This window comes from Melospiza georgiana, chromosome 17 (genome assembly GCF_028018845.1).
Source record: "Melospiza georgiana isolate bMelGeo1 chromosome 17, bMelGeo1.pri, whole genome shotgun sequence".
Taxonomy (NCBI): domain Eukaryota; kingdom Metazoa; phylum Chordata; class Aves; order Passeriformes; family Passerellidae; genus Melospiza; species Melospiza georgiana.
Genome location: NC_080446.1, coordinates 5,321,312 through 5,345,669, shown reverse-complemented (window position 1 = coordinate 5,345,669; position 24,358 = coordinate 5,321,312). Strand labels below are relative to the sequence as shown.

The 24,358-nt window shown below is 40.8% G+C and overlaps 1 protein-coding gene across 3 annotated transcripts in view; it reads left to right on the top strand.

The window, feature by feature from the left end:
- Nucleotides 1–24,358, top strand: part of DIDO1 (death inducer-obliterator 1) — a 47,397-nt gene that overhangs the window by 17,307 nt on the left and 5,732 nt on the right. Inside the window, exons 6-16 of one of the 3 annotated variants that reach the window (XM_058036593.1) lie at nt 259–471; nt 967–1,192; nt 13,315–13,765; nt 14,635–14,794; nt 15,243–15,359; nt 15,579–15,683; nt 16,127–16,262; nt 16,404–16,950; nt 17,761–17,914; nt 18,890–18,979; nt 19,593–19,788. In XM_058036593.1, coding sequence (XP_057892576.1) covers nt 259–471; nt 967–1,192; nt 13,315–13,765; nt 14,635–14,794; nt 15,243–15,359; nt 15,579–15,683; nt 16,127–16,262; nt 16,404–16,950; nt 17,761–17,914; nt 18,890–18,979; nt 19,593–19,788 — 2,395 coding nt within the window. Of the gene's footprint in view, nt 1–258; nt 472–966; nt 1,506–1,605; nt 7,964–13,314; nt 13,766–14,634; nt 14,795–15,242; nt 15,360–15,578; nt 15,684–16,126; nt 16,263–16,403; nt 16,951–17,760; nt 17,915–18,889; nt 18,980–19,592; nt 20,070–24,358 lie in introns of those variants that run through there. The other 2 variants (XM_058036594.1, XR_009115345.1) reach the window with 2 other exon arrangements.

Genomic DNA, 24,358 nt, shown 5'->3' with positions numbered 1-24,358 from the left:
TTTATCTCGAGGCTAGCAGACCAACCATTGAAAATGCAGCACATCCTGAAAAACATGCGTTAGAGAAGTGAAGTTCTTACGTTTTTATGGATTGTTTGTGTTGTGTCATGAACAACTGTTGTTCTCACGTTGGCAGTTGTGCAGGTGAGAGCTGCAGAGTCTGCACATGAGCTGTGTAAGCATTTCTCCATGCTACAGAGGCTGTTCCTGCTGTTTCCCCTTTGAAGTCTGACCTGACTCCATTTCTGTGTATTGAAGGTGATTGAAGCTCCTGGTGCTTCCAAGTGCATCGGCCCCGGCTGTTTCAACGTGGCCCAGCCCGACTCCGTGTACTGCAGCAACGACTGCATCCTCAAGCACGCTGCAGCCACCATGAAGATCTTGAGTTCTGGCAAGGATGCAAAACCAAAACCTAAAGAGAAGATCAAACCAAAATCTGAAAAGCCTGGCATACCAAAACCTCAGCAGCAGGTAAGTTTGTGTTCATGATCCAGAGCAGTTGCCCTGGAGCACTGTGCCTTATTTCTGTCCTCTGCTTTTTGACTTAAATAAAACTGCTGATTTCTGCATTGAAGAGGAGCTTTCTATTACTTTTTTTGTTGTTATTCTCTTGCCTTTTCCTGTGGTAAGGACAATAAAATACTTTCATTTAAAAAAAAAATCTTAATAATTGCCTCTAGATGGAGATAGTTCCTTGCAAGGGTTGTCTAGATGGCAACGACTTTTAAGAAAGTACTATTTCGAGTAATTACATATTTTTATTTTACTTTAAGGCAAATTAATTTTGGCTTCTTAACTTCAAATTACTGGGTTTGCAGTAATCAAATAATTTCAAATGGTACACTATAAAAGTAAGGAATTTACTATAAAAGGAACTACTGTATGTGTGTGTAACGCTTTCTGCTTGTTTGTGAAATGCAACATATTTGATAATTATTGGTAATCAAGCTACTTTTAATTATCCAGGTGGGCATCAAACCAGTTTCAAACCAAAAGAGACAACTCCCTGAGAAAAGAGAGGTGAATGTGAAGAAGACTGTTGTGAGCACAGCCAAGACTGAGGCAAACAGCCAAGCTCCTGCTCGAGAGCCAGCAGCAGAACCCATCACGCCGTCCTGGGCCAGCGATCATAATTACAATGCTGTAAAGCCTGAAAGGACTGCTGCCATTTCACCTGCACTGTTGTTCAAATGTATGTATGGCTTAGGGATATTCCTGAGTAATCATATTTTCTTTGAATACCCATCCATTCTTGGCTCTGCAAAACTAGGGAGTTTAGGATTTGGGGGTTTTTTCGTACTGTGGCACCAAGCTACTTTTCTCCACCTTCAAAGATTCATACAGATACACACAAATGAGAGACACTTTTAGGAGTTTCATATGTATCATATGACAGTTGTATGATTAAGAGCCTGTTGATCTACCCAGCTGATTTCTGGATGAAAACTTCATGGTTAAGCTTGAAATCTTTCCCATAAAGAAAGTGTCTATTTCTAATCTAGAAGGTAAGTATTGAGACATTTGTGTTTTTACAAAAAGGTTGTGCAGTGTGCACTGTGAATCAGCAATTGCCTGTACTAATTTAATTGTATTTTTGTAATTTAGATTTGGCACCTGTCTCTCAGGTCTTGCATTTTCAGTGCCTGGTGCAAAGAGTGAAATCTTCAACGTGGTATCCAACGATACTTGACACCTCTGCAAACAGCTTTTAACTGTCAAGTATTCTCCTGCTGCTTTTCTTTCTTACATGAAATAACTTAAGGACCATCCTTTACTTGTATGCTGGGGTGGGAGGCAGAACTCTGTTATCTTTATTTTCTTTTTTTTCCCTTTCTCTGTTCATATTCCACACATTATCCACACACAAAAGAGCACATCTCAACTGGATGTTGGGCAGAGCTACTGCCTTGCATATTTTTGCAGGTTTTGAGTAGCATCCTTGTAATTCATGCAAAGGTAAGTAAATACTGCTTTGAAGCCTGAACAAGTCTTTTTGCTTATGACATTTTTTTGACTGACTCACTCTGAGTAGTTTTATAATGCAGTTCTGGAACTTGAGATGAAATCTGACATTTCAGTTACAAACCACGTGACCTCCTTTGAAGAGTAATGAATCAGAAATTCAGTTCTCACAGCTTTTGTAACCACACTTCAGCCAATTTACATTTTATTTTCATAAGTAAATGTAATTATTGAACACTTACACGTAAAGTAACTGATAACTTTATAAAGCATATTTAAGATGAGATTTTCTAGTTAGAGCTTTTAAGCACTGAGGGAACACCAGCTACCCTAAATTGCTGTTGATGAACAAGGCACATACCAGGTATATTTCAATGGTCTTTACCCACATCAGGTTAAATGGTTGTAATTTTTCTCTGTGTATTTTTGCTGCATATTAGGCCATTGACCTCTTGTATAGTAAACTCCCTTAAGATATATATTTTAATTAACTTCCATTCCTTTTAGATTATTTTAAAGAAAATTTAGCCTTTTTTGTCAGAAACAATAGTGTTTTACACATAACTAAAATTAGTGGAAAAACATAAATGAGAGCTTATTTTACATCAGAGTTTTCTGACTGTAACAGTTACAGGTGTCCATAGAACTATTTCACTTTAAATGTCCTTATTCCTTTAGGGTTTGTTTTTTTCCTAAGAGACAGGAATACAGGTTGTGAGGCAGAACCTTTGAGGGTTTTTTTAAGGGACTTTGCTCTTAAGATTTACCACACTGTAGGTTTTACAGATTTAACCACTTTGAGTAGAAAACTGGATTCATGCAGCTAAATAGTAAAATTGATTCTAAAACATTGTAAATACCAGACTTTAGCAACAAATAGGGAACAGCCTAGTTCGTGTGTTGAAGAATTCTCATATCAAATGCAAGGAAGAGCTTCAGATTTTCTTTTTTAAGGTAAGTTGCATTGATATGTGGGAGCTCTGCCATTACTAAATGCCCAGATAAATTGTGTATTTGTGAAAAAATGTGCCCTGCTTTTCAGTGGATAGGTTTGAGCTGTAATCTTTCTGAGGAGCTGCCAGTGCACCATCTGCAAAAGTACTCTACCAGATTTTATTTCTCTAAGAAATCTTTATATGCTATTCAAAACCTAAGAGTTACAGCATTAGGGAAATTCATGAGAGTCGTCTCACTTCACTTCAGGTACCTTAAGAGTGAGAAGTCTCTTAAGTCTGAGCTAGTCTGTCAAGGAAGACATGTTTATTGGACCAAACATAGTCTGGTTTAGGTGTAAATCTTAAAACCAAGCAAATCCCAGATTAGGAATCTGTATTTCTGAGCATTGATTATGAAGGACTTGTAGTCCAGAAGAAGCAAAGGACTTCCAGATGCAGTATTTCAGAATGCTGCCCATGTTCTTCCAGAGTTTCCAGCCATGTTCACCAAATCCTTGTTTGCAACTTCAGTGCAGGAGACCTTTTAGGAATTAAGAAAACTTAACTTAACCTGATTGACAGAATCACTCTCTAATACTCTTTACATCAGACAGTTTATCATTTCAAACATAGATTTATTTTATGTATTTACTCAGTACTTGTTAGTTACAAGACTTTGTTGTTATTACATGAGATAGTTGTTTTATTAAGTAGTACCAAGAAATCAAGTCACTTTCAAAGATATACTGGGTGGTCAGAGCATATAATATATTTGCATCTAAGCCTACCACCAGGGCCCTTCTCCCTCCCTTTTAGAAAAGGCATATTTGGTGCTCATAATGCAGAGCAGTCATATTTTTTTCCTTCTGTTACCCCATTACTTTGTGTTTCTTCACTTCCTAACTTTCCTGTGTCTTTTTGGGATATGAGTTAGGGCTGCACTTGGAAGTAACTTGGTACATCAGAACCTGGTGCCTGAAAAATTACACTCTTCCATCTTTCTGTGCCCAGTGAAAATGAGTTTGATTAATTTAAAAACAAGTGTGGGAAATACCTTGATTTGATAAATCAGTATTAAGTACGAGTACTTCTAAAGTTTCAGACAACATTTGAAGGACACATAAAAGGAAATTAGGTCTGAGTCACATTCCCTTTTAGAAGAGTTGCTTTTACTTTTGTTAGGAAAATTAGTATTAATTTAATATGCAGTGCTCAGCTCTTACATTGCATTTCAGACGTCATCCTGGCTTCCAGATTCATACAAGTATGTGGATTATTGAGATTTATGAACATTGTTCAGAGATCCATGTTACAACAGCAACACTTGTAAGAGACTTTTTCTGTATTTTTGCTAATAATTGTCAAGCAGACGTTAGCAGCAAATGCAGTTTTAAAATAGAAAATTAATCCTAAAGGAGGGGAGGAGAGTAAACATTTGCAGTATCCCTGTTCTTAAACTGCCCAGTCCTAAGTATGCTAAGTATTCATTAGTGCTTTAAAGCTTTGAAGTTCACCTGATTTATTAGACTTAAATACACAAAGTGATAATTTACTCAATTCAGGTGTTAAGACAGTTTAAATATCTTGCCTGCTTTTCTTGAGAAAGCAGCCAAGCATGCAGGAGAGTGAGGAGGGTTTATTAGACAAAAGCTCAAAAGGAAGCTTCAAGTTTCTGTTCTTGTGGGAAAACTTCAGAATAACAAGCCCTTGTCGCACCAAATCACTGAACTTGTGTTTACATTGTACTTGTAACTTCTGTTGACATGAACTGCAGACAGATACAATGTGAATTTATTGCAAATTATGGTCATACCTTATTTGGGACCAGTGTTTCACTAAAGAATGAGTGAGGTTTGGAAGGGGGGAGTGTTTCCTTCAGAGAAACCGTCAATGTTTGTGGTCCTGCTCCTGCTTCCCAGCAGGGAATTCCGAAGAGACAACGCTGCCACCCCCTGGAAGTAGGAGCCCTGGCTCTGGTGATGCAAATTTCCTTTTGTTACCCATTTTCAGTATTTTTAATCTTTTCTGCAGCTGAACTTTTCCACACACGAAGGGATTAGGATGTGTGTGTGTAGTTACAGGTCTTGGACTGTTTGTTCCTGTACACCTCTAACAAAATAAGGAGACTTTGAGAATGGAACACAGGGATAGTGGGATGCCCCACCAGCAGAAACTGCTGTGGGTATCAAAATGGCAGGATTATAGCATGCATAATTTATGTCTGCCTTTCCTTGTGTCTTCATTTTTTTTTCTTTATGTAATAACAGCATGAAGACAGGAGAGAAAGAAAATAAACCACTCTACAGAGAGCAGGAGGAATATAGAGTGTACTAAAGACAGGATTTATGGCTCAGGAAGTAATAGTAATGTAGGGAGCAGTAAGTAGTGATATGAAGAGTAAAAGAGAAGGTCTTATCTACCCAAGTGGTGCCAATTTAATGCTGCTTTTGAGGCACGATCGTGCCACCTGAAGTTGTGGCTGTTGAGTGAAGTGGATGTGGATATACTGCTGTTGGTTTGGCTTAACTTAAAATAATATTTTACTGAATTTTTGCTTTTTAAGCCATAGATATGTTTGCCTGCCAGGACTGCTTGTAGGTGAACTGGATTCCTTTGGTTATGAGTGCTTCCCCACAGGAAGAACTAGGCTGTGCCAGGTTCCATACTGTTACAACTGAACTGCTGCTGGCATCTGAATTGACTCCTAGAAAGCCAAGGTGTCTTGCTTAATGCTGTGTTCTGCAATGTAGGCCCATCCTGGGAGGCAGTAAGTATTGAGTAGTACCAGGGAAGTGAAAAGAATTGCTGATTTTGGTGTTGTCCACTTTCTGGGACACCTGGCTGCCCTGCATGTAGGTCTGGCCTAAACATTTGAACTAGAGGAGTTTTCAGAAGGGCTGCTGACAGACCAATAATGATCAGCATACCCAAGATGAGTCTGCCAGAAGTTCTGAAAAATTCACCTTGGAGACCTGGCTTTGGAAGGGTTGTACAGCAGAATAACCTGGCTCCAATGCTGAACTCCTGTCGTGAGACTGGCAGGGGCTGTGCTGGCCTGGAGCTGGCACAAGACCTGAGCCCTGCCTGTGGAGGGAGGCAGAACATAGTGGTGCTGAAGCAAATGTCCCCTGGCACCCAGCCAGTTAAAAGGAGCAGTGGGATTCCTGGGGAGCCATTTTCATCTCCTGCCTGAGAACTCCTGGAGCTCCCCTTCTCTGCTCTGCAAGGTATGTCACACCTGTGGCTGGCAGCCACGTGAAGATTTTTGCCGTCTCTTAAGTTAGGAAGGCTGGTCCCTGCTCCTGGCACGTGCCTGTCAAACACCCAGCAGCACACCTGAGGCACTTGGAGACAGCAGGCCAGCACTCCTGCCATCAGGGGTGCTTGGCTTCAGTGTGAGAACCATTGCTCGGGAAGGGTTGGGGGGCAGAAACCTGCTACAGCTTCCAGAGGCAATGTGCATATGAGGGTGGTTTATCTCATCAACACTGAAAGTGATGAAAGTTTGATTAAAAACACTCACCACCCTCTTGCTGTTTTGCTTTCTTTTGCTAATTTACTTCAGTATTTTGAACTTGCTCACTTGACTGCGTAGCCAGTGAAAAAGTTCTTTGCTAGTCCCCAAATAAAAGGGATTTTTTTGAGGTGATCACTTGCACTTAAAATCAAGTTCGCTGCTGATTTGCTGTGTCCCATCTGTGCTGAACTTGGACCCTGAAGATGGCCTGTCCCTGCAAGGAGTGATGATGCCAATCCATGAACAGTCTGGAAAATAAGAAGCCTTTTTTTTGCCTCAGACAGTGTTTCTCTCCCTCAAGAGGGGGGTAGGAGTAAAGATGCAGTTGTCTAGTAGAGATCAGATAGATCACTACAGTATCGTGTAGATTAAAATAAAGCTCGTGTGTCAAAGCTACAGATGTGCATCAGCACAGAGCTACAGGTTGGCTTGAACACAAATCACTGCAGGAAATGCAGGCCCTTATCTCTGAGTCTCCTGAATTAACTTTAGGGACAGGTTTACTTTGTGTGCCTAAATGTAGAGGCTTGGCACACAGGCAGCTTAACTGCAGTGCAGATCAGAACTGATGGAGGCTTTCAAAGCGCAGCAGTGGGGCAGGCAGCGTGTGCCAGACACTAGTAGTGTTCAATAAAATTTGATTTGGTCTTGTAAGTGAAAGTAGATGGGGCAGGTAACAGTGGAAACTGACACTGAAGCCTATTTAAGAGCAGCTCAACACGTGGGAATTAGGGCTAGAACTGAGTTATTGTGAGGGAAGTGACAGCCCTGCAGCAGCAAGTGTGAGGAGAGAGCAGAGAAGCAGGCTCGGAGCTGCAGCGGTGCCGGAGCTCCTCATCTGCACAGCCGCGGGCAGCGGTGCTCGGTGCCACCAGAGGGGGCTTCGGGGCACCCAGCGGCGCCGAGCAGTGCCCGAGGCTCAGATGTCAGGCGGCCCCAGCACGGACTGGGCACAGCTGGCTCGGAACTGGTAAGTAGCTTCCCGTTGTGGAGTGCTTGAGGACTGACAGCTAAAGCACCTGCTCACCCGCGTCTTTTACTCCGTTTTTTCAGTTCAAAAAAGGTTTCACCTCAGAAGATCTCGTGGATTAAAGTTAGTGGCCACTGCTTGGGGCAGGGGTTTGGTTAAATTCTGCTCTGTTCAGGTTATTCCTGTCACAAGTCACACAGGAGGGGGTCATCACACCGCTGTGTCAGATGGCGCCTCTTGGGACATGGGCTGAGTGGCAGTAGGAAACTTCTGAACCACACCAGTTCGGAGGCTGGGAAATCCTGCCTGTCTTTCAACAATTATCCAGAGGGGAAATCTGATTGTTAAATTCTCACCTACTGGCAAAGGGGTGAGGTGCTTGCCTTGTAGGCCAGCAGCCTGTGCTGCCCTGTGTGCCAGTGGGCTGCTCTCACCTTGCCCCGCTCGGAGCGGAGAAGCTGCAGCGCTGCAACAACGGCGCAGGGACGGCCACTGCAGCCACCTGCGGCTGAGCCCGAGGAGCCGTGGGACGCTGAGGTCACTGCCCCGGTCTGTGTGACACCCAAAACGCTGGCAGGGCAGGGCAGGCCCTGCGTGGGTGACTGGCTCTGCTGGCCTGTGCACACCTGTGTTCCTGTCAGCTGGGTCAGCTTGTCGCAGGATGGAATTGCTCAGCTCTGCTCAGCCTTTACACTGGCTGTGTAAATACTTTCTAACAGGTGTTAATGGGTTTATTACAACTGCACTGCTGCAGCACTGTGGATTTTGTCCCCTCTAAAGGCATAAAAATCTACTTAGTACAGGTGGATCAGAAGTGGCTGTTCTCTGCTTAGATTGCACTATTAATTTTGTGGAATTTTACAGATTTATTGTTAAATGTTAATTACCAGCTTTCTTGCTGTTGGTGCCACAGAAGTTCATATACTGTGCTTAAGACTAAAGTTAGTTACGGAGTTTTGGTTTTTTCCCTAAAACTCTGTTGTAATGAGAGAGAAGTCTGAAAAGGAGTAGTAAAACCCAGACAGGCTTGGGCTGCCTCTGTGCTGGGCAGTGCCCCATGAAGTGCTGGGTTCCTGACGTTCTTCTCCCACTGCAGAAAGTTCTGTGCAAGTTGGACACAACACAGCCATTGGCTCCAACACTGCCTGAAGGAAATTCACCCTGGGGAAAGAAAGTAGATGAATGTAGATGGAAGAGAACATGGGGGAAACATGGAGATGATATTGGACAGCAGAGACAGTAGTGCTGGTGTACAACCAGCCTTATGCCAAAATCTTAATTCTATAGAGAAAATTACAATGCTCTGCACAGCTGCAAGATGTATTGCACAGAAATGTTTTAATGTCCTGTAAGAGGAGCTGTGATGCTTTTTTTAAATTTAGAAAACCGCCAAAAAACCAGCTTTACTGAAGTCATTGTGAAATGGGCTCTTCAGGTGTAACAGCCTGTGGTTTATCTCCACAGCATTTAAAAGTTTTAACATCTGCTAGAGTCAGAAATTAAAGTTCTTTTGAAGAGCTGTGATTTAAATACTTATAAAGCTATACAGAGAAAAGGAATTGCGCATTATTTCCTAGTGTTTAAAATTTGAAAGAAGTAGGTAATAGTTTTAGCAAAGCAGCTCATCACAAATGAGATATATAGAAAGCAGGATTAGTTTTTGAAGTGGCTTTAAAAAGTTCTAACTCCAAAGAAGGATTGGGTAGAGAGGGAAAGGGGAATGAACTAAAATGGAATTAAATGCTATACAGAAATATTCTTTAACAATTGGAATAGATACAGTTTCCTGCTGGTGCTGTAAAACCCAGCCTCCAGGTGTTGGTGAGGGACTGGGATACAAGTACAACCTGTAAATCCTTCATGTAAAGTTAACAGCCCTACACTGGAAATCCTGCTTAATTGGGCCTCCACAGTGGCCTGGCAGTGCTGAGCCACCGTGTTGAGAGGTTCAGAAATACCTGGAACCGTCAGGCTCGTCTGTCCCAGCAGATGCCGTGGCAGTTCTGTCCTGCTCTGCATGCAGAAGCCTCGTTCCCAGCTGAGTGTTGTAATGTCAAGTATAACTGCAGGGGGAATTTCCTCTGGGGAGGGGTTCTGTGTCTGTTGACACCTGATGGGAGAGATTCTAGTTCTGTCTGTAGTGAGTACACCAAGTTTGTTAAGCCTGGGAGGAATGAAGGGTTTTGTGCCAGAGGATTCATTACGTTTCACCCTGGGAATGTGTTGGCTTATTAGCTGCAGCTGCACCTCGGTCTCTTTAGCCCATACCTCCCTCCAGTCAGTAAGGATCCTCTTCCTGTCCTAACAAGTGGCCCATGGGACAAAATGGGGCAATTAGGATTTACTGTTATTTTAAATTGTGTTTCTGACATCAAGCCGGGGAGGATCACCTGGGTTTTGAAATGGCTGAATAGAAGAACCACCAAATGCCTTATTCTAAGCTGCCAGTGGTGAAACTCCATGTTAATCTCTTAGGTAGGATAGGCTGATGTTCAGTGCTTGTCTCATCCTTTTGTTTTAAATTTGGTTTAGGACATTTAATATAGATGCACTGGAGCTACTGATTAAAAGAACCAAACCCACCATGGTATAAAGTGGCCAGTGTGTGCAGTAGCATTGGCTGTGCCTTTTCCTCATGCTGCCCATAGACTGCAGGGACAAGCACTTGGAAATCATGGGCTGAGGGAATGCCTCCTCCATGATCTGTCTCATCCATTTGCTGAGCAGCTTTGGCATCTGTTCAGAAGTAAAGCTCTGTATGTGTTGGCATACTGCTCTCAGAAAAGAGCACATTTTTCTTCTAGTGCTTCCAAACAGACACTTAGCATGTTCCCATACCTGTCAGGAGGTGCTGTCAGCTTTGGGGTGTGCTCATGTTGTGGATAGATCAGTAGGAGAGTGAGCTGCCCCCCCAAGAGCCACTGCTGCTCCTTCCCCACCCTCCACTGCTGCTGCTCCTGGGTGTTGGATCTCAGACCTGTGTAATACACAGTGAGTTGCTTCAGCTGAATTATGGGGCAGCACGTTGACACTGAAACCCAAAACTTGATAGGACAAAAATTCTGATGTCTCATTGTCAAAACAGGATAAGAGGATTTTTTAGATTAGTCCCATGTACACATGTCAGGGATTATTTGTACAGAGGATCTAAGTATTCTGGATGCTTTATCAAAACCTGCACACACTTGATTGGACAGTGTCAGTTTGAACAGGACCTTGGTAGTTCTGGAGAACTGAAGGAGTCGCTTATGGCTGAGTTAGTACATAAAGAATGTGCCATCTATGTCTGATCAACAAGTCCTGCTCAGGAGACACTAGAAATTAGTGTAAAATAGCATTGTAGCTTGAAACTGTCAGGCATGCATGATACTATGGAGGTCTTTGCACGTTTTCTATTGGCTAAAGAAGCATAAAAATCACACACCTTGAGAACAGTCATGGTGTCAGCTGGCAGCTTAAAGGATGCCTCTGTGTGTCCTTGGATCTTACAGACTGCTGATGTTCAGCCCTAGCAATGTCAATCTAGCTTTGTACTAGTAGCTTTTATTTATTTTACAAATCTCTATTCTTACTGTGATATAGCTGTTTGTAACAGAAAGTTGTTTGGTGTGGGTATAGTTCTTGAATATACACAACATCTGACGGACACAAAACATCTTGGTTCTGCTGGTTTTAGTTCTATCAATGTAGTTTTTGTTAAGTACTTTGAACTAATAATTAAATAGATAGTGGTTAGAGAATTGAGAATACATTTAGTCATACTTCTGCTGTAACCATAAAGAACTTAACATGTTAATACTGAGGATTGAATTTTGCTGTTACTTTGCAAGCCACTGTTCTGTCCTGCCTTGCTGTGGCAGGTCACAGAGTGTGCTGCTGTCCTACCTGCCTGGGAAGGTACAGGTCTGTGCAGAAAGTAAATAAACCAGGAGAAAGAGAATGGGAGTAATTCCTGCAGTGTTACCAGTGCACATATTTTGGGTATTTGGGTATATATATCTCTTCAAGACTGACGTCAAAATAGGTTGGCTGGTTACCTCTTGTGTTCTGGGGACCCTGCTTGACCAAATCAACTATATCAGCAATAATTCCTTATCTTCTTTCTCCCTCCTGGCATTGCCAGAGTCCTCTTGACAACTGGAATAGGGGAGGCATACAGAGAGACACTGTGGCTCACATGGAAGGTATCCCTTGCTCAGACAGGAATCAAGGCCAGTCTAGGGGAAACTCTGGGAGTAGTGTGAGGGTAATAATTGCATTTCATTTAGAGCAGAATCCTCACAGCCTATGAAATGATTTAATGTACTTTGGCAGTGGGTTTTGTTTTTGTTACACTTAAAGTAGTTAAATCTGGCTCAGAAAAAAATCCTTAGTTGTAAAATACTTCTAGGAGAAAGCTGGGGACAAAGATGGAGTGTCTCTCCATCTTCTGGCTTCCTATGTTCCAGCAGAAGTTGAGCATACACCCTTGCACTTCAGCTTAACAAAGGTCAGTTCCTGTGGTGTTTCTTGGCTCGTGTCCCACCGGTGTCCGTGGAAGCTGCCAGCACCAAGGGCCAGGTGCAGGGAGGGGGTGAGGGCATTGCTGGGTGTGCTTGCTGCTGTCCAGGGAAGTGCTGGGCTTCGCTGGCCATGCAGAGACTTGCAAGGCCATTTCTTCATGAAATAAGGTAGTATCATTTGTCCCTTAAGATTGCCAAATCCTCTGCAGTTTGAGGGATGATTACTTTGGGTGTTTATGCTGATGTGTGGGGTGTTCTGAACCAGGCCCCCTCAGGAGGGCTTGGTCCCTATCGAGTCCATCTCAGAACAGTTTGGATTTTTTCCAGTGATTTCTGCTCTCATCAGAGCAGACCTGAGAGGTGAAGAGGGACCAGTTGGTCCTTGGTAGAGTTACTGGAACTCCTGGATTTTGCCCAGGAGACGTCCTGAGCATTGCACCTAAGGGGTGTGGGCTGATAACACCTGCAGACCTTCAACAAGGTTTGAAACGACTCTTTTAGGAGTTGATTTTTGGTAGTTTCCCTCAGAACCTATCCTCATTTGAGCTCTCAGGATCCATATGCTGCTGTTACCCAATGTAAATTTGATGTCTTGGAAATTAGATTCTGTTGGAGAGGGTTGCGTGTGTTTTGGGATTTGGCTTTTTTTGCTGGGTTGAATTGTTCCTTTCCATGCCAGAAGGTGGTACAGATGAAATGCAATTTAAAAACATATTTGCTTTTAAAATCCTGTGCAAGTATATCTTTTACAGGTGTGAAAACAAGAGCTTTTACTTAGACTTCATAAATTTTCTTGCATATGGTGTGTATCAGTTACTGTAACATTAGAATTTTCAATGGAAAATTGAATATTATGAATGGAATAGTTTGAGAATGATGAGAATTAGATGACTATAGCCTGACAGCAGTGTTAATATTTAAATATTCTTTAAATCTAGACTCTAACTAGGAACTGAATATTTTTATTAAACTTCAGTAATACTCAGCTTATGGTAATATCAGTACAATTTCAAATTCATGGACTTTGTTGTCAGGTCAACCTGTGTAATTAATTGGTTCTGTAAAATGCTATGGGACTTTCTCTGTTTAAATATAGCATGTGGATTGTATTGCATTATTTTTATTTTTTATATGTGTAAGTATTTGGGTTGATTTTGAAGCTTAACCATGGAATCTTTGAAGGTGGTGCCTTTTCCCCCCCATTTTTCTTATGCACAAAATTTTCAACAAACGAGTCAACCATTGCATGATTTTAAAAATCACTTTTAACAAGGCAAATGAGAATAAATAGCTTCAACTGCTTGCCTGGTAGCTGTTCACTGGAGATGGTATTTCACTGACTTTTCCTGATATATCAGTATTAGGTCTTCATGAATATGAAGTTATAAAGTTAAGCTTTTAATATTTTATTTTCCTCTGTTTTAACAGCTCAAAGGGAAGAGAAGAGGAACGAAGATCGAGCAGAGTCCACATCAGCACAGAAGAAGGCTGTGGTAACTATCCTGGAGAAACAACCCTCTTCACTCCCCAAAAATCTGCCTTCAAAGAAGCCCCCATCCTACTCCAACACCTCACTTACTAAACCACCACTGAAACCTGCTGGAAGTTTCAAAGGTGTCATTCCCAAGAAACCTTGGCCTTCGTCAGGCAGCGTTCCTTCCAAACAGGCACCTCTCTCTCATGGCTCATCAGTTGCCAAGAAAGCAGCTCCAGCGTCTTCCAGTTTGAGTGGGGGACTCAAAAAGCCTTCACTGTCTTCCGTGTCAGCTGCAGCTGGGAGTAGCCAAGCCAAAGCCTCAGCCAGTCCTGCCCAGTCACAGCCCAACTCTCAGATCCGACAGAATATTCGACGATCCCTGAAAGAAATTTTATGGAAGAGGTGGGAATTCAAAACACTTTATATAGGAAGCTGCAACTAGAAGTAGCATGGAGAGTTTAGTTTGTCTTGGTAGGGAATTTTGAGGGATTGAATTTATGCAACAAATTACTACAAGTACAGTCGGCATCTCAGGTTTATATTTGAAATAAAAATTCTTGATAGAAAATAAATGTACATGTGATAAAGCTTTTATAAAAAGAAACCTCACTGTTCCATTTATATTGAGACAATTACAGCAGAAGGATTAAATCACAGGATAGAAGCATTTATAATGTAGGTGCTCTGAGATTTAAAGTCTGGAGATGTAGAGTTGTAGGGAACATAGTACAGGAAATACCATTGTTAAAGCTCACCAAAGGAGAGATTGCCTCCTTTCCCAACATGAAAATCAACAACAAGAAATTCTTGTCAACAGGCAGCTATCACGTAGGACAGGAAAAAACAAACACCAAAAAATGCAGATTTTCCCCCAATAATTATTAAAGAGAATGACAACCATAAAGACTTGCCATAGAGCACCTCCCTCTGGTATTGTCTCTGTGAAGAAAATCCTGGTCACAGTGAGGAATCAAGGACTGAAAGTCAGGTGCTTGGGCTCCCTGTGTCACTCCTGGCAGAGAAACTCCAGGTGGCAGGAGTCTCCACAAGCAGGAGTCTCCCAAAGTCTCTCCATGGCCATCTGCAGGCAGTAATTAAAGTTTGCCAGAGTTCAAGATCCTGAGATAGACTTTGGCTTTGAGGTTTCATTTAAAGGAGTCTCAAGCCTTTCCTGGGTGAGGAGGTCAGGTCTGAAAAATTTCCTTTTTTGTGACTGCACCTAACCATTTACCCCTGATGTAACCACACATTCCTGTTCTTGTTTGCAACAGAGTCAATGACAGCGATGACCTGGTCATGACAGAGAGTGAAGTAGGGAAAGTGGCACTCAACATTGAGAAGGAGATGTTTAATTTGTTCCAAGGGACAGACAACAGATACAAGAGCAAATACCGTAGCATCATGTTCAATCTCAAGGACCCCAAAAACCAGGTTTGGAATTTTCTTAAACAGCAAACTTGTGTAGAAACATGCTTTTGGGCTTGAATGGTATGTCAGACTATACCCTCAACATTAGGAGTTTCATGAATTAAATTTAAAATAAATTTAAAATAAATTTAAAATAGGAGTTTTATGAATTAAATGATAAAATTATATTATAAAAGCATTCAAGCATTTTTTACAATATTTTTATCTAAGTAGAAGTTCAAAGCCTACTTTAGTTGGTGATTGGTATTTATACAGTTTGAGCATTTGATGTGATGTATTTATTTTACTTGGAGTTTATTTCATCCCTGATTTCTGGTTGCTGCAATTTTCCAAATTTGCTTATAAGTAGGCAGTATTCTTAACAGAGAATTAAGAAACTGGAGCAGGTTTGCCCTGCCCAGTTACCTGAGCAGGTTCCCTTCAAAATGGCAAAAGTCTCTTCTGTTTGCAGGGACTTTTCCATCGTGTCCTTCGTGAGGAAATCTCCCTGTCAAAACTGGTGAGAATGAAGCCAGAAGAGCTTTTATCTAAAGAACTGTCTGTGTGGAAAGAGAAACCAGCTAAGGCAGTAAGTAACATTTTTCCCTATGTTGTTAAGTACAAATTAAGAGCAAGTTTGCTACCCTTTACCACCCATTATACATTAATGCACCATTTTCTTCCTAACAAAATACTAATAACACTCAGTTTCAACACACTTCTTCCCTACCACATACCAAATGATAGCAAAGTACAGAGTAAAATAAATAGATGGAGCTTTTACCAACACTGTTTTGTTTTCTTTCAGGTGGAGCCAAGAAGCAAATCTCACGAAATCAAGAAAACAGCTGTAAAACGGGAACATGTGCCTGCTGTCAATATGGAGGATTCTCCACCAGTATCTGACTCTGATGTGAGTGCTGGGGCTGTTCCTTTAGATGAGGATGTGGAGGGGGAAAAATGGCAGTTAGGGCTTCACATTTGGGCAAATTGCTTCACTGAACTGTGAGGATATTATTTACCCACTGGGTGTGCTATGAGCATTCCTCAATGTGAAGGACTGCAACAACCAGTGATAGGTGTATTTTGCAGGCACTTCCAAAATGATATATACTTTTCAGCCCTTGATGTCAATTTGCAGAGAAATCTTTTCTTTCTAACATGAGCTCTGCTTTAAAAGCACTGTGGCTTGAAATTTGGACACATATCACGTGATAACTCCATCTAACATTATATGCTTTAAGCAAGGACTTTTATGTATTCTTTTAAAAAACTGAATGAACAGTTTTACAAGTATTTTTTTATTGTTGAAGTTAATGATCAGCTGTGATATTTTTTGTGTTTAATCACTTTTAGGAACAGCAGGAATCAACCCGAACTGCACCCAATTTGAACAGTCCTCCTTCCCTAGATGTTTTTAGCAGTATGTTGAAGGATACAACAAGTCAGCATCGAGCCCATCTTTTTGACCTGAACTGTAAAATCTGTACAGGTATTTATTGACAATGGTCACCTTGGGCAAAGTGAAAGAACTGTTACTTAAGTGTTGTTTGTTTATTTGGTTTTTTTTTTTTAATAGTTTCTCCAAACTACTATTAAATACTAATCAAAAATGCTTGATATAAATCTATAGGTCAGATTTCAGCATCAGAAGATGAGATACCAGCTAAGAAGATGAAGACAGGGCCTTCTGCTAAGAAAGTGGAGTCGAAATCAAAGCCAGAAGCGCAGGCCAAGTATGAGAGTCCTGCAGCAGCCCCAGCAGCAGAGCCTGACAAAGAGCCCGTTGCTGATGACGCAATGGAAATTGATGTTGAACCGGCAGCAGAAACAGTTTCCCAGCCAACCACAGAAGGGACTTACATTCCTACAAGCCAGAGCCAGAACAGCACAGACTCTGCTGTACCTGAAGAGGTCTCTGCTCCCGCTGCCTCCTGTGCTGGCCCTGTTGTCACAACCGTCACGGTTTCTGGCAGAGACCCCAGGACAGCCATGAGCAGCTCCTCTGCGACTGTGACACCAGCCCTGCGTCCTGGGCCCACAGCTGACAAAACCTCTACGGGGGAAATCAAGCAGGAAACGTCCAAACCAGTTATGACTGTCCCCAAATCAATATTAACCAAACCCTCCTCCTCACCAGATCCCAGATACCTGGCGGTTCATCAGTCACCCAACATCAAGTGCGTATCCTCAGCAGCTGCCACATCCCTCCTGTGGCTCTCTGCAGATTCCCATGTGTCCCATATCCTGTTCTTTTTCCTTCAGCCAAAAGGCTTGTTGAGGTTTAAAGTTCAGGGAGCCTGATTCACATTTTTAAAATGCCATCTCTACTCATTGGCTTTTTCTAGCTTGGTAAAGTTTTCAGAGCATCAGTGTGTGCATCAACAGATGCACAGAGTATCAGCAAAGAGTCTACAATGTTCCAGCAGAGAAATAAACTTGAGGGTGTCATGCAGACTTAGAAGTCTGAGTATACATTAATATCTAGAAAGACAGTGCATGGGGGAGATTGCTTAGAGGCATTTCCAGATTTTAATCCTGGATTACATACTGTTGCATCTAAATCCAAATTCAAATTGGTCAGCTTGAAAGGAAGTGGATTTCTTTCACATTCTGAGTATACACACAATAGTAAAACTGAATACTGAGTATATCCTTTTGCAAGTTTTATTCATTGCAAGTTCTTTTACTTCAGAGTCGCTTTCAAAAGGATATTGTTTATTTAATCAGTGAGAAGTCTATGATTGGTTTTATAAAAGTCATTCCTTTTGGCATCTCTTTAACTGTCTGCAGCTACAAGTTTATTTTCTGCTATTCCTTGCTTTTTTAACTATTACAAGTTAATTGAAAACATTAACAAAGCATTAGTAAAAATTTTGTTAGCTATTCAAAAGAAAGTACCAGATCAATAGGAGGAGGGAAGAAAATTTAAAATAAAGGGCCCATCCTCACTGGCATTTGTAACCTTTCTGTTTGGATTTGTTTTGCAGTGCTTCAGAGCCTCGCTCACCTCAGGACAGCGACACTTCCCTCTTTCTCTCTCGTCTCAACACCATTTGGAAAGGATTTATTAACATGCAGAGTGTGGCCAAATTTGTCACTAAAGCCTATCCAGTCTCCGGGTGCTTTGATTATCTTAGTGAGGTGTGTGTGTGTCTGGAATGGTCTGTGCTGCAGTTCCTGCTGCTAGAAAGGCTGGGGGCACTGTGTGTTTATAGAGTTACATTAGAGCTGAAGCAGTGGTAAATGACATCTTTGTAGTAATAGGAAAAATAGCTCAAGGAAAAAAACTCAGCCTTTTAAAAATTCCTCACAAATCTGTGAGGAATTCTAATGTCTTTGAACGTGTTTATACATGTGTTAGGATCTACCATGGAATAATGGCTTTACATCAGCTTCCTTGTTTAGGAGCCAGTATTTTAAAGTGTGTGTCTTGTTCTGTTATCAAGCTAGATGGGTCACTGATATGATCTGTTAGAAAATTTTGTTCAGCTATTCATGAAGAGTATCATCCTTGCTACTAATTTTCAAGTAAAATCAGTTGGATGATACCGTTCTGAGAGGGTGTACATTCAAATAATGAGACAGTAGAAAGGTTTTTCTTTCTGTTTTTTTCTCTCAAGGGCATTTTAGGTGACTTAGGAATTTTCAATTACAAATGTATGGTTTAGGACTTAGTAGGCTTGCTTGTTCTACTGAGCACTGCTTTTGCTGAAAAGTTTCACTGTCCTCATGACAGGAAATTCACCAGAATTCAAATTACTTGGGCTCACTGCAAATGTGGAGAAAAGCTGTATCTCAGATAGTAGGTGAAATATTATCTGGGAAACAGTTTCCCTATAAATGCCAGTAATGGGCATACAAAACTATTTGATGTGTTGCTGCTCTCCATGTCTGGGGTGTGTATCTGTTCCATGTATCCTGTGGGCCTTTGGGTCACATGCCATAATTAAACACCTCCAAATTTAGGAATACCCTGTCTGAATTTAAAAATATATGCACAAAAGTCTGCTAAAATTTAACTATCTACTGGGCTACTGGGATGGGGCAACATGCACTGCCTTTTTTGGTTTTAATTTTTGGTTTTTCTTACATTACCATGTAATACTTCTTGTTTAGGATTTACCTGACACAATTCACATTGGTGGGAGGATCTCACCGAAGACAGTCTGGGATTATGTTGGCAAACTCAAATCTTCACTTTCTAAGGTATTCACTTCAAATCCTTTGCAAAACCCAGAAGCAGTGTAAAATGACAACTTTTCATAATATAGGGTAGTTAACAGCAAATACTGACATAGATCACACATGGAAAATTACCTAAACCACTTCTTTGAATTTTTTAATTTATTTTAGTGATGTGTTTATTGAGCTGTAAACCTTGATCTCTCTTTCCTGCACAGTAGTTAAATCCTCAAACTATTTTCTAACTGAAATACTGAAGATTGAAATTCAAATATTAAAGAAAAGGAACTTATAATTTAATATATTTTAGTATTAAAACCACTTCAGAGGTGAAAAATTTGACATTATAGTGATAAACAGGAAACTAAGAATTTTCCATTTCTTTTTCATTTGAGCCTCAAGCTGTTCAGTTTGATGTAAGATACACAACTAATTTGTGTTTCTAAAATGACAAACCTAATTCTATTTTAATGTTGCAAATTGAACAGCAGTAGCCTCTTAAATCTAGAGTGTTGTCCTGAAGACATAGTTGGAGTGATAAATGTGCAGTTTATTTTACCTCTGGAATTTGCCCTTTACCATTTCATTTGCTGGTATGTTGCAGGTTGAATTTTTCCACTTTGCTTTTGTATTCCAGGAGTTGTGTTTGATTCGTTTCCATCCCGCAACAGAAGAAGAAGAAGTTGCCTATATCTCTCTCTACTCCTATTTTAGCAGTCGTGGTCGTTTTGGTGTTGTAGCTAATAACAACAGACATGTCAAGGATCTCTACCTGATCCCCCTGAGTTCTAAGGACCCAATTCCTTCCAAACTCTTGCCCTTTGAGGGACCAGGTAAGCACAAAACAGGGGAGGTTCAATGCTAGGTAAAATCACAAGACAAAAGGCAATCTGAGACAAGTTGTTGAATATTTAATGTAATCATTAGTTAAATTTTTTATATAAAACCAATTTTAAAGTACCTAATTAGGGAAAAACTGGAAATCAAACTCTGCTAAGATAAAATTGTCCAAACTTTAATCTTTCAAACAAGATAACTCATTCTCCTAAGACATATGAGTTACATGTAAAATGAGGGATGTGGAACAGCCACTATATTAAAAAAACAAACAAAACCACAACAAACTCCCACCCTATTATCAGCAACTCCTAAATTCACAAACCCTTCACCCTTACAAGCCATTCACCATCACTTAATTCAAGCAGGAAACTTATACCACACAGGAGTCAAGAAGTCAGAGTGAAGACACAGGTAACATTTCTGGTGCTTCCACTGCATTGTCACTGTCCATGCTGAGTTAATCTGTACATGCAGTGTGGGGCAAGAGGTGCTTGAAATGTTCTGTTCTACTTGGATCAAACTAGTCAAATCACAGGCTTCAGAAAATCAGTCCTTTGGGGAGAAAGGAATTCCTTAGGGTTAGATTATTCTATTTTTAGATAAAATTACCTGTAGTAGTGTTTGGTGAGTTTGCCCCATGTCGAACATGGTGACAGAAACACTGAGAATGAATTCAGCTGTGAAACACCCTTCTACAAAATTTGGAGTCATCTTCATCTAAGGATAAGGAGATGCCTATGCTTGGTTTCCAAAGAAGGATGTAGGTTTTATAGCAAACACCAGGCTGGGAAGCTGAAGAGCTGCAGGCTGCAGTGAAGGCAGAACTCCGTTGTCGTGGCCATGGCTGGCACTGCATGGTAGGTATGGAACCAGCAACAAGGAGCTCTCCTTTCTGGTGAGCTCTGCCTCTCAGACACAAGTGTAGCACAAAACTCAATAAAGCACTCTCATAGCTTTAATGCAGGAGCAACAGTGGCTGGGACAGGTTTTCAACAAATGGAGCATCATGATTTAAGTGCTGTCCCTTCCTCCATGAAATAGCCAAGGGTACTTGCTCTGCATCCTCAGACAAGATTTTTCTTATACACTTCAAATCTCTTTTATCTGTCCTTGAGCAGTGCACAGACTAGGTGATTGTTTTTAAGGAATAGCTACCAGCTTTCTGTTCTACACTTTTCTTACTTCTCCATTATGGGTTTCATTTCAAATGAAACTCTATACCTTGGATTGAATGTTAGCAAATGTAGCCAAACTTTATTACTAATAAGAGATATTTTTAATATCAGACTGGTTTTGCTGAGTTTCAAGTGCACAAGTATTTCAAAACTGGTATTCGTGGAGGCAAATTTTATAAGTCAGATTTTCAAATTGACATAAAGAGTTGTAGGCCAAGTAGATGAAAAGTTACAGGAACAAAGTTCCAAGGGCAGGCAGGCCAAGAGATGGAACAGTTTCACAGAAGATTCACTAAAGAGTTCTGCCATCAGGTAACACTTAGAAACACTCCTGTGGCAGCCTTTATCTCAGCTGTGCTAACCTGTGTTGTGTTTTAAAAGCAGTGAAAAGAATCAGGTAAGCTGTTCCTCTTGTTTTTTGTATGTATGAAAACCACAGCTTGTAGTCCACACCTTTTTAATGACATCTGATGGAATTTACTGTGTTTTCTTTCTTTCATAATCAATAAAAATATTTTGTGGAACGTGGTCATTGTCTCCTTAACTTTAATCGTGTGCCTTCCAGTAGAGTCTAGCAAGGCCTGGAAAAGCATTGCCTTTAGATGCTCTTTCATATTTAGATAAGTATGAGCTGAGGGGGGAGGAGGGAGAGGACAGTCAAGCCCTGCCACTCCAGAAATCCTAGTTAGAAGATATTCCAGCTGTATCAGCCAGTTCCATCAGGCACATATGGATTAGGAAATTCTCCTGTTTTCTGATGGATTGGAGCTGGAACACAACTGAGGACTGCACTAGTACCTAGAAGATCTGCAGAAAGCTTTGACATGGGCAGCTTAAAATCACAGGAAAATGGAAGGTTATCCTGATTCATATTTATTAACTCAGATATTTATTGCCAGCTTTTATGTGTCATGGGCTCTTCTGCACTGTACTTTTGCAGTGGTTTACGGTGTGTGAATTATTTCTCTGTTTCACATACACATTACCACTTCCAGTTGTAAAAAATAGTATAGTCAGACTTAATTACTAATAGAAAGTGATTTATTGACGGATTTAGTGGTGATGGGAATGTAACAATTATCTTATGTAGCTGAATTTTACTGAAATAGACATGTATATATCAGCAACGATTCCACAAATGCTGGTATGTCTTCTGGTAGTTTTTTATAGGGACTGCTAGTTTTCATAGAATATGAAGGCATGAGATCTCCTCATGCTGTTGGAATGGTTTTAAAAAAACCAACACACCAAAATTTTTCCTGAACTGTGAATGGAGTTTGTTGTGTTCACCTGAGCAGATTTCATTAGGAAAAGCAGCAACAGTAGAGAAATGTGGCATAACAAACCTGAGTTTCTGTGCCAGTCAGTTCCACTCAGCAGAGGAGCCTGAAGGTGGACGTGTGTCACAGTGCTCTGAATTAAGGGGGCACAAATCTGATGGCCATTGTCAATTGCTCTCATGAATAATTGGGACAGATATTTAAATAGCATTGATGAGATACAGATAAAGGCTTGCATTGGCCTCTGCAGTTTAAAATTCACCACAGGTGTGCTTAGTCCCTCCCTTGGGTCTGTCAGGGATGGGCAGAAGCTGTCTTGAACAGTGCACGTCAGCTTTTACCAGCTGCTGCTCACAGGGAAAGATGGGGCCAATATACACCATAGAAATATGGTAAACTTGAGCTAATGAAAAAATGTATTTAAGGCCAAGGAAAGTAAATACTAATTCAATACTAGTGTTTAGTAGATCCTGTTTTATTGGCTTTAGTTACAGGAAGTAACTCAATAAAACTAGACTGGGGATTTCAAATGCATAATAGGATAATAACTGTTATAAATAATTTAGCAGTGAAAACGACTAACTGCCAGCACAGCTTGCAGCACTTTTAAAAGCTGTGTTTGTGAAAGGAGTCATTTAGCAGTAGTGGCAGACTGCAGTCAACATTTTGTTGTTCCTAAAATTAGGCACTTAACCTATTTATGGATATTGAGATAGAACAGGGCTGTGGCCTTTGAAAGCTGCTCTGACCATGTGTCTTCATTGAAGGAATCATGTAGTATTTGATCTCTCAGAACTGAGTGTAGAAGTCAGCTTAGGCAAAATTTCTAATATTTGTGTAGAATTCCAGTATCAAAATGTAACATTTTAAAGGATTTATTCTATTATGACTAAATTCTAAACATGATAATTTGTAAGTAATGCTGTTAATTTGCTGCTGGAATTTTTTGTCTTCAAAGTGTATTAAAATTTTACTCTGTTTTAATTAGTGACTTGATCTCTATTTCTTACAGGAATTCAAACCTGATTTCTCAGTAATTGCTGTTTATTAGATATCCTGCCTGATGGATTTTTGACACCTGTTTATTTCAGTTATTCAGTGTTTGAAATTCATTGTGACTAATTGCATAAATCACAAGTCTCTGCATGAAATTTGGTAATCAAAACATTTAACAACAGCAGAACAGCAAATGCCTACTGGCAGTTTCCGGGTGAAGTCCTGTTTGTGAGATGCTCTGCACTGGTCAACACCCACCAGCTGGGGAGTTGTTATTCATTAACATAAATTTAGGAAAACAGCTGATGTGTTTTCCTCTCTAGATGATAAATTTAGGAGTCCCAGTAAAACTTCTGAGTTGTTTCACCAGATTAATGTATGTGTGATGTGGTTTGCTAATAGAATGTATCTGCTACTGTGAGGTTTGGGGGTTGTGTTGGTTTGAAAAGGGTTTTGGTGCCAATCATTAGATATTTAAAATTGTTGCTTAGTGAGAAGTTGGTTTAATAATAACAAGGCCCATATATATAAAAATCTCCTACTTATGGGATCTTGAATAGAAGGGTCAACATAGGTCAGAGCTCTCACATTGCCATTTATCCACCATGAATATTCTCCTTTATTTCACAGGTTATTTTATATATCTATATTACTGCTTCCCTGCTGAATAGGAATCATAACTAATGGAACATATAGGAAGGACAGTGGCCCTTAAATCAGGGCTTTTTAAAGACCATTTAGTCTAAAAGTTAGAAGATTTTCTGTTTGCCACCACTGTATGTTAAAGGATTTAGTCCCTGCCTTTCATTCTAGGCATGTTTATCTGCCAGTGGAACTGTGCATGTAGGAGGCAAAAATACAGGAGACAGGCCTACAGCCATTTGCGTTTTTCCTCTTTATCTGAAACTTTCTTATCATTTGTGTATATACATCTCCTTCAAGTCTGAAGCTCTTCACAAAGGAGCAGTTCTGCTCATGGTGTTTTTTACTGACCTGTCAAGGCCTGATTCCCACCCTGTGCCCAGCAGCTCCAAGGCCTTCTCGCCCCCACACCAGGTGCTGGCCCAACCAAACACCTCTCCTGGGCTTGTTTGGGACAACTGCAGTTTCCC